The sequence below is a fragment of the Rhinatrema bivittatum genome, chromosome 16 (genome assembly GCF_901001135.1).
Source record: "Rhinatrema bivittatum chromosome 16, aRhiBiv1.1, whole genome shotgun sequence".
Classification (NCBI taxonomy): Eukaryota; Metazoa; Chordata; class Amphibia; order Gymnophiona; family Rhinatrematidae; genus Rhinatrema; species Rhinatrema bivittatum.
In genome coordinates this window covers 43783985-43795026 of record NC_042630.1, presented here as the reverse complement: position 1 = coordinate 43795026, position 11042 = coordinate 43783985, and the positions used below count along the sequence as shown (strand labels likewise).

General features: G+C 41.7%; 1 protein-coding gene across 1 annotated transcript; it reads right to left on the bottom strand.

The window, feature by feature from the left end:
* Window positions 1-496: 496 nt before the first annotated feature.
* Window positions 497-1075, bottom strand: LOC115077558 (olfactory receptor 1019-like). The gene has a single exon (XM_029579853.1). It carries the CDS (start codon window positions 1073-1075, stop codon window positions 497-499), a length of 579 nt encoding a protein of 192 aa, XP_029435713.1.
* Window positions 1076-11042: the final 9967 nt, after the last annotated feature.

Below are 11042 nucleotides of genomic sequence, written 5' to 3'. Positions count from 1 at the left end.
CACTGAGGTGATTGTTGGGGGGATGGGAAATGGAAACTGTTGGTAGCTTGACAAAAAAAAGTAATGTGATCAGTCAATGTGACTAGAACTTGTGCCCTATTCCAGATACCGGGAGTGTTGTGATCTTCCTGCATGCAGTGCCATATCCCTGATACCGGGAGTGTTGTGATCTTCTTGCAGGCAGTGCCCTATCCCCGATACCAGGGGTGTTGTGATCTTCCTGCAGGCAGTGCCCTTTTTCTGTTAAGTATTTTTTTTTTTTTTTTTTACCCATGTTCTTACCTTATGCCTTGTTAACAATTTTATTACAAATGTTCACTGTATTTGACTATGGAAATATTTTTTTCCTGCTTTTATGTTATATGTAAACCGGTATGATTTGCATTTTAATGTAAGAATGTAGGTATATAAAAATTTAAAATAAATAAATAAGCAAATAAATAAATAAATAAATGAATGAATACATAAATGAATAAATATATATTGTTGTTTTTGTTTACTGCTTTCTATCTCTGACTTTTCTGAGGGCAATTTTTACTTCTTGATTCCTGAGGCTATAGATAATGGGGTTCAGCATTGGAGTCAAAGCAGTATATAGCAAGGAAAACAGTTTGTCTAAATCTGGTGAATACATTGAGCTTGGCCTCATGTAGGTAGACATAAGAGTCCCATAGAATAGAATAATGACTGCGAGGTGGGCGGAGCAGGTGGAAAAGGCCTTGTGTCTCCCTTCTGAAGATCGTATTTTCAGGATGGCCTTGATGATAAATATGTAAGATGACAGAGTTAGTATCAAGGGAAAGAAGGCAAAAAATGCAATTTCAGTTAGAATTAAGGTTTCAAGGATATGGGTATCACTACAGGAGAGTTTTATTATTGCATTGAGGTCACAGAAGAAATGGTTAATCTTTTTGATACCACAATAGGAGAACTGGGATACAAAAACTACTATAGGAATTTCTTCCAGAAAGCCAGCTATCCATGAAGCAGCCATCAATAAGATACAGACACTTTTATTCATTATTAGTGAATATCGCAAGGGGTTGCAGATTGCCACATAGCGATCATAGGCCATGGCTGTGAGAAGGTAGAATTCTATACCTATGAAACTTAAGAAAAAGTAAAGTTGTGTCATGCATAGAGAGAAGGAAATACATGTTTTCTCTTTTAAGAGAGTTTCCAGCAGTGTAGAGAGTGTGACTGTGGTATTACAGATATCCAAGAAGGACAGGTTACTGAGGAAGAAGTACATGGGTTTGTGGAGATGATGGTCAGAGCACATTAGAGTTAAAAACCCAAGGTTTCCCAGCACAGCGATAAGGAAGGCAGGTAAAACTATAACAGAAATGAGGAGCTGCTGGTGAGAATGTCTGGAGAAACCCAGAAGAATGAATCCTGTGTTCAATGTTCTATTCTCCTCACCCATTGATTCACTGTTCATAATCTGTTTGGAAATAAAGATAGTGATATAAATACAACTGTAACAAATTTCTTTCCAATACTCAGGTTGTCTTTATTGCTACCAGTGTTAAAAGCAATTCTTTCATTCAAGACTTTAAATCACTGACATCAGCACTCAAATTCATATACATGTGTTTCCCTGCTATATGGGGTTATGATCTCTCATTGTAATTTTTATGTGCCACAAAAAAACTCATTTTTAGTTTCTTCATTTATTTTTGTGTCTTTCTTTTGTTTGTTTCATTTGATAAAGAGTTTTTGCAATTTTTTTGTGTTTATTTGGTTTTGAAAATAGTGCACACTTTCATAATTATGTGCACTATTTACAATATCCCAATACATAAGAACCGTAGAAAAGAACATAAAAAATTGCCATGCTGGGTTAGACCAAGGGTCCATCAAGCCCAGCATCCTGTTTCCAACAGAGGCCAATCCAAGCTACAAAAACCTGGCAATTGCACAAACACCGAGAAGATCCCATGCTACTAATGAAATTAATAGCAATGGCTATTCCCTAAGTAAACTTGATAAATAGCAGTTAATGGACTTCTCCTCCAAGAACTTGTCCAAACCTTTTTAGAACCCAGCTACACTAATTGCACTAACCACATCCTCTGGCAACATATTCCAGAGCTTAATTGTGTGTTGAGTGAAAAAGAATTTTCTCCTATTAGTCTTAAATATGCTATTTGCTAACTTCATGGAATGTCCCCTAGTCCTTCTATTGTCCAAAAGTATAAATAATTGATTCACATCTACTCGTTCAAGACCTCTCATGATCTTAAAGACCTCTATCATATCCCCCCTCAGCCATTTCTTCTCCAAGTTGAAGAGCCCTAACCTCTTCAGCCTTTCGTCATAGGGAAACTGTTCCATCCCCTTTATCATTTTGCTTGCCCTTCTCTGTACCTTCTCCATCACAACTATGTATTTTTTGAGATGTGGCGAGCAGAATTGTACACAGTATTAAAGGTGCAGTCTCACAATGGAGAGATACAGTGGAATTATGACATTTTCCATTTCATTAACCATTCCCTTCCTAATAATTCCTAATATTCTGTTTGCTTTATTGACTGTTGCAGCACATTGAGCCGACAATTTTAAAGTATTATCCACTATGATGCCTCAATTTTTTTCCTGGGTAGTAGCTCCTAATATGGAACCTACCTTCATGTAACTACAGCAAGAGTTATTTTTCCCTATATGCAACACCTTGTACTTGTCCACATTAAATTTCTTGCTGTAATGTATCATAATCCGCTTGTGATTTAACTACTCTGAATAATTTTGTATCATCCACAAATTTGATAACCTCACTCTTTGTATTCCTTTCCAGATCATTTATATTATATACTAGCTGTACCCGGCCATGCGTTGCTGTGGCTCAGTCTTGTTAAATGGAAAAGAAAGAAAAGAGAAAGTGCACGTTTATAATATGTTTAATTTCACAATGCTTGTGTGTATACAATATTTTTTGTTGTTCCATTGTCTGTGCGATATACAGATTGTCTGGTTTGCCGACTCTAGCTTTGCTGGGAGTGGGGGTGGAGCGATGCCCATGTATATATATTCATATGTATGCATATTTGATAACCTCATTCGTCGTATTCCTTTCCAGATCATATATATATATATATATATATATATATATATATATATGTATATATAATATACATATATATATATTGAAAAGCACAGGTCCAAGTACAGATCCCTGAGACACTCCAATGTTTATCTTTTCCCACTGAGAAAATTGACTATTTAATCCTACTCTCTGTTTTCTGCCTTTTAACCAGTTTGTAATCCATGAAAGGACATCGCCTCCTATCCCATGACTTTTTAGTTTTCTTAGAAGCCTCTCATGAGGGACTTTATCAAATGCCGTTTGAAAATCCAAATACACTGCATCTACCGGTTAACCTTTATTCGCATGTTTATTAACCCCTTCAAAATATGAAGCAGATTTGTTAGGCAAGACTTGCCTTGGGTAAATCCATGTTGACTGTGTTCCATTAAACCATGTCATTCTATATGCTCTACGATTTTGATCTTTAGAATAGTTTCCACAATGTTTCCCAACACTGAAGTCAGACTCACTGGTCTATAGTTTCCCTGATTGCCTCTGGAGCCCTTTATAAATATTGGGGTTATATTGGCCACCCTTTTCAGGTACAATGGATGATTTTAATGATAGGTTACAAATTTTAACTAATAGATTAGAAATTTCATTTTTGAGTTCCTTTAGTAGCCTAGGATGCATACCATCTGGTCCATGTGATTTGATACTCTTTAGTTTGTCAATCTGGCCTACTACATCTTCCATGTTCACAGTGATTTGGTTCAGTTCGTCTGACTCATCACCCTTGTAAACCATCTGCGGAGCTGGTATCTCCCCAACATCCATATTACTAAACACGGAAGCAAAAAAAATAATTTAGTCTTTCTGCAATGGCCTTATCTTCCCTAGGGGCCCCTTTAGCCTGTCTGTCATCTAATGGTCCAACCGACTCCCTCACAGGTTTCTTGCTTCGGATATATTTTTAAAAGTTTTTATGAGTTTTTGCCTCTGTGGCCAACTTCATTTCAAATTCTTTCTTTGCCTGTCTTATCAATGTTTTTTCAATTAACTTGACAATGCTAATGCTTTATCCTATTTTCTTCAGATGGATCCTTCTTCCAATTTTTGAAGGATTTTTTTTTTTAGCTAAAAGAGCCTCTTTCACCTCATCTTTTAACCATGATGGTAATTGTTTTCCATTCCTTCCACCTTTCTTAATGCGTGGAATACATCTGGACTGTGTCTAGGATTGTATTTTTAAACAATGTCCATGCTTGTTGAACACTTTTATCTTTGGAGCTGGACCTTTCAGTTTTTTTGTAACTATTTTCTTCATTTTATCAAAGATTCCCTTTTGAAAGTTTAGTGTTAGAGCTGTAGATGTACTTATTATCCCCCTTCCAGTTATTAGTTTAAATTTGATCATGTTATGATCACTATTGCCAAGTGGCCCCACCACCGTTACCTCTCTCTCCAAATCCTGCATTCCACTAAGAATTAAATCTAAAATAGCTCCCTCTCTTGTTGGTTCCTGAACCAATTGCTCCATGAAGCAGTCATTTATTACATCCAGGAACTTTATGTCTCTAGCAAGTCCTGATGGTACATTTACCCAGTCAATATTGGGGTAATTGAAATTTCCCATTATTATTGCACTGCCAAATTGGTTACCTTCCCTGATTTTTCTTAGCATTTCATCATCTGTCTGACCATTTTGTCCAAGTGGTGTTACCAATCTGCTAGGGAGTTAGCAATCTGTTATGCTCTCCTTCTCCAGAGAGGAGAAGTTAGCAATCTGCTGTCGCTCACGCCGCCAGAAGGACGGAGTTAGCAAGCTGTTCTGCTGTTCTCCTGAAAGGGGAAGCAGTAACAATATGACATGACCTGCTCCTCCAGAGAAGAGGAGCTAGCTATCTGTAGATCTGTTAGCGAACTGCTGTTAGATGTTCCTGTAAGAAAAGGAAGTAGCACTCTGTACCAATCTGTTAAGGAGTAGCAATCTGTTATGGATCAACTCTCTAAGGATGAGAAGTTGGCAAACTTGTATAATGATACTCTTCTGAGGAGAGGAGCTAACAATAGGTATAATGTGCTTTGCTACTGAGATAGCAATCTTGTCATGTCCCCGCTACGGAGTAGCAATCTGTATATATATATATATATATATATATATATATATATATATATATATATAAGCTGCTGGCAAGTCTTACAGAAAGAGGAGTAGCTGTCAATATAATACTTCCGTGAGCGGAGTTAGTGGTCTGTAGTGGTTGGCTCCCACAGGGTGACAATAGTGAAAGGAATGACCACTTGGAGGAAATGATGAATCCCTGGGCCAATGGCAGATGACAGTGCCCCTAGGAGGAGATCCTGAGAGGAACTACCGGCAATGCTAGAATATGAGATAGTTCTTTATTAGACTGGAAGCTGCACCACCAGGGGTTGCAATAGTGACTCGCTGTGTTCGGCAAGGGTGAAGTCCTTCTGATACTGGAATATAATCTCTGGGTCGCTGAGCTGTAGAGAGAGACTAGAGGTAGTGAGTAGAAAGGGTATACTGGATACAAGATGGTACACTCACAATAGTAGATGTCTGCAATGGTCTCTATGCCACAGAGAGTCTTCAGTACATTCAGGAACAGGAGCCATAGGTGAGCACTGGTTCCCACAAACAGTCTATAATAAGAACTCACAATTGCTATATATGAAATGGCTTCTAGAGTAGAAGAGAGTCTGTATAAGATTCTAGGAACATGGGCCTTCATGAAGCGAGTACCGGTTCCTATCTGTAATCTTGCCAAGTTAACTCTTGATCTTGTACCTGTGATAACGTCTTGGACGGAAGGGAGTCTTCAGAGTAAAAAGGAATGTAGGCCCTTGTGGAGCAAGTACCGGTTCCTATGTAATAGAACTCGCTGTGTTCACGTCCGCGATCACTTCCAGGCAATGAGGAGTCTTCCGAGTGTTCTGGCAATCTGAAATCAATAAGAGAGAGTGGAGCCCCCGTCGAGCGGGTACTCCTGGTAAGTTTGAAAAGGCTGAGCAGTGGGGAAGGCTTCCCCTCGCTGACTCGAATCGTTGTTGCAAGTATCGTGGACTACCAAAGCAAGTCCTGTTCAAGTTCCTTGCTAACTTGTTAGAGGTTAGCAAACAAAGACCTTTTAAAGTACAAATGGATGATGTCACTACGGGGGGACGCCCCTGAGGTTCTAACCCTTGCTGTTACAAGTCTGGAGCACGCACGCGCACCCTTACATCACCGGGAACATGGCGGATCCGTAGCGTCAGGCCAGCCCGGGGTAACCAGGACCAAGGAGGCAGAGAGAAGCTGTGGCCGCAACTGTCAGTGAGAGCCGAAGGGAGTCGCATCCCAGGTAGCAAGGGTGGAGCGAGGGGCGAGAAGAGGCAAGAACACAACAGTACCCCCCTTCAAATGGCGATCTCCTCTTCGGGTAGCAGATCAAGTACCAGAGATGCGCGAGGTGGAACTGATGAGCATCTCTTATCCAATAGGTCTAAGGATCCCAAAGATGGATCTTGGGGTTGAAGCCTTTTCAGGCCAACAAATTCAGTCTCTGTTCAAACATCCAAGGTCTCAAAGTCTTGAGTTCAAGTTCGTATGATACAGATAGATTTAGATTTGAAGAATCTAGTAGAATGAATAATGATGTCAGCAGCAATGAGATGGGCTGTCGTGGACATCACTGAGGTTTCAGTGGAAGTGGTGATGTAGAAATGGTCCAATATCCACTTCTGATTTAGCTCTTCTGCAGGATGCTGGAAGAGAGATGTTGATGATACCAGCAAAACGAACAGGCAGATGGATGTAAAATTTTCATCCTCGGAATCAACCAGTGCTGTAAACCCTCAGCACAACTTCAGAATCATCCAATGAAGATGATGAGTAGAAGCCTTTTCTTCTTCCTCGGAATCAACCAGTGCCATAGGTTATGGGCATGACTTCCGGGTAGTCCTTAAGTAAAGTTGATGAATAGAGATATCTTTTTCTTCTTCAGAATCAAACAGTGCTGTACCCCAGCAAGACTTCCGAGTAGGCCAATCGAAATACTGGTAGCTAGGAATGTATTCTTACGTCAGAATCAGCAGTGCTGTAAACCTCCAGCATGACCTCCGAGTGGATCATCACAAAATTTAGAGGTAGAGATGACTTCTACTTCGGAATCAACAGTGCTGTAGTCCTTCAGCATGATTTCCAAGTAGGTAGAATATAGTATTATTTCAATTTGTAATTCAAGAAGACATTGTAGATGAAGAGTGCCGCCTAGCTTATGGCGTGCCTAGCAACTGCCATGACTACCAGCAAGAACTTGAAAACTGCTGGTGATATTGATAAGATCCTCAAAAGAAGTGGTGGTGAAAAGAATCATCCAAGGCCCACTTCATAGTGTGACACAATATTGGATCTTCAAATTTACCACATGGACTCCTCAGGTATCCTACAAAACATCTGAGATGGTAGTCGTCTCTTGCCCCTGAGTCCTTCAGGGCAAAGGTTCGAACCGTCACTGGTTCAGGGTTCCTCAAGACTGGAAGAGAGAGTGGAGGAGATATTGCTGTATATCCCAAGAACAGTCCTCCCGCGGGACTCAGGCTTGTCCATTTCCTGTATGACTAGGACAAACAGAAACATCATGGCCTGGCTGACCACAGTACATGCACAGGCTGTTCTTCCTTCTATATCTTCCCTCTTTAGACATCAAGTGACCACGGCCAGATTACTTCGGTTCTTTCTTCTCCACAGCAAAAGGTGCTTTTCCCCTTGTTAGTGCAGGAGCACTGATTGGTTTTAATCCAGGTAACACCTTAGGCCAGAGTTCCTTCACCTTGTCCCGAAGCCGCCAGTCAATCCAAGTGGCTATGGATATCAATTCTTCCAGCGAGTAGGTGTCTGACGAGCAGCCAGCTCATCTTTTATGCGAGTGTCCAGGCCTGTGCAAAATAGTATCTTTAGACATCTGGGGTCCCAGTGCAGCTCTGCTGCTAGAGTTTTAAATTCAATGGCAAATTCCTCCAGGGATCTGTTGCCTTGCTTTAAGTCCACCAAAGCAAATCCAGCAACAGACATACGAGCAGGGTCATCAAAAACGGATTTAAACAAGTCCTTATGTTCCCACAAGGTAGAAGCCCACGACAAGGCTCTCCCATCCAAATAAGGCAGAATTTAGCTGGTCTTGGAGAGACTTGTGGGAAACATTGAAGATTGTAAAGTGAAATGTAAGCTGCACTGGTTCAGGAAGCCTCAAGTCTTCTGGAGTTCTCCGGAGAATCAAACAGGCGCCGCCAGTGGAACAGCTGTTTTTAAAGTTATCTCTGGTAACTGGTTTTCTTGTATACAAGCTGTGCTTTGTGTCTTTTGTGTATGAAGCTGGTGAAAGGCTGCAGTAAGTTTCTCCAGGGTTTCTTGCTGTTCTGAAAGGTGTTGAGCCAGGCCCGGTATAGCTTGTAGGGCAGAAAGGTGAGCCGGTTCCATGGGCTACAAAAATCCAATACCTTAAGCTGAATCCTCAGGAGTACTGCTTCTCCAATTCTTTCTTGAAAGCTGGCTTCAAGTTTAGGCTTCTCCAATTCTTTTCTTGAAGGCAGAATTCACTGGAGTTAAATGTGTTCCATATTTTCAGCCGGATTCACTGGAGTTAGCAATCTGTTACCAATCTGCTAGGGAGTTAGTAATCTGTTATGCTTTCCTTCTCTAGAGGGGAGGAGTTACCAATCTGCTGTCGCTCACCCTGCCAAGAGGGCGGAGTTAGCAAGCTGTTCTGCTGTTCTCCTGAAAGGGGAAGGAGTAACGATATGACATGACCTGCTCCTCCAGAGGGGAGGAGCTAGCTATCTGTAGATCTGTTAGCGAAATGCTGTTAGATGTTCCTGTAAGGAAAGGAAGTAGCACTCTATACCAATCTGTTAAGGAGTAGCAATCTGTTATGGATAAACTCTCCAAGGAAGAGGAGTTGGCAAACTTGTATAATGATACTCTTCTGAGGAGAGGAGCTAACAATAGGTATAATGTACTTCACTACTGAGATAGCAATCTTGTCATGCCCCCACTATGGAGTAGCAATCTCTCTCTCTCTCTCTCTCTCTCTCTCTCTCTCTCTCTCTCTCTTTATATATATATATATATATATATATATATATATATATATATATATATATATATATATATATATAAGCTGCTGGCAAGTCTTAGAGAAAGAGGAGTAGCTGTCTATATAATACTTCCAGGAGCGGAGTTAGTGGTCTGTAGTGGTTGGCTCCCACAGGGTGACAGTAGTGAAAGGAATGACCATTTGGAGGAAATGGTGAATCCCTGGGCCGATGGCAGATGACAGTGCCCCCAGGAGGAGATCCTGAGAGGAACCACCGGCTATGCTAGAATATGAGATAAATACAATAGTTCTTTATTAGACTGGAAGCTGGACCACCAGGGGTGGCAGTAGTGAGTCACTGTGTTAGGCAAGGCTGAAGTCCTTCTGATACTGGAATATAATCTCTGGGTCACTGAGCTGTAGAGAGAGACTAAAAGTAGTAAGTAGACAGGGTATACTGGATACAAGATGGTGCACTCACAATAGTAGATGTCTGCAATGGTCTCTATGCCACAGAGAGTCTTCAGTACATTCAGGAACAGTAGGTTCCCACAAACCTACTGGTTCCCACAAACAGTCTATAATAAGAATGCACAATTGCTGTATATGAAATGGTTTCTAGAGTAGAAGAGAGTCTGTATAAGATTCTAGGAACATGGGCCCTCGTGGAGCGAGTACCGGTTCCTATCTGTAATCTTGCCAAGGTAACTCTTGACCTCTGTACCTGCGATAACATCTTGGATGGAAGGGAGTCTTCCCTTCCGATTCCTATGTAATAGAACTCACTGTGTTCATGTCCGCGATTGTTTCCAGGCAATGAGGAGTCTTCTGAGTGTTCTGGCAATCTGAAATCAAGAAGAGAGAGTTGAGCCCCCGTGGTGCGGGTACTCCTGGTAAGTTTGAAAAGGCCAAGCAGTGGGGAAGGCTTCCCCTCGCTGACTCGGATCGTTGTTGCAAGTATCGTGGACTGCCGAAGCAAGTCTGTTGGAGTTCCTTGCTAACTCATTAGAGGTTAGCAAACAAAGACCTTTTAAAGTACAAATGGATGACATCACTACGGGGGGACGCCCCCGAGGTTCGTGCCCTTGCTGGTACAAGTCTGGAGCATGCGTGCGCGCCCTTACGTCATCTGGAACATGGCTGATCCGTAGCGTCAGGCCAGCCCAGGGGAACCGTGACCAAGGAGGCGGAGAGAATCTGTGGCCACAACTGTCCGTCAGAGCCGAAGGGAGTCGCATCCCAGGTAGAGAGGGTGGAGTGATGGGGCGAGAAGAGGCACAAATGCAACAGGTGGACGGTAGTATACTCCTCTCACTATACTCTTACCCAACACACATGGGATTTCTACCCATATAGATTCTACTGAGCATTTAGTCTCTTCTATAACCTTTATCCTGTAGGATTCTATATCCTCCATGAGATAAAGTGCCTCACCCGCACCAAGTTGATCCTTCCTATCATTGCGATATAATTTGTACCTGTTGTTTTCGTGCATCTTCTCGCCCCTCACTCCACCCTTTCTACCTTGGAAGCAACTCGGAAGACTCCTCATTGCCTGGAAGTGATTGCGGACATGGACACAGTGAGTTTTATTACATAGGAATCAGTACTCGCTCCACGAGGGCCTACATTCCTATAGCTCTGAAGACTCCCTTCCGTCCAAGACATTATCGCAGATACGGAGATCAAGAGTTTCATTGGCAACACTGCAGATAGGAACCGGTACTCGCTCCATGAGGGTCCATGTTCCTACAATCCTTTACAGACTCTCTTCTACTCTAGAAGCCATTTCATATACAGCTATTGTGAGTTCTTATTACATACTGTTTGTGGGAACCAGTGCTCGCCTACGACTCCTGTTCCTGAACGTACTAAAGACTCTCTGTGGCATAGAGACCATTGCAGACATCTAC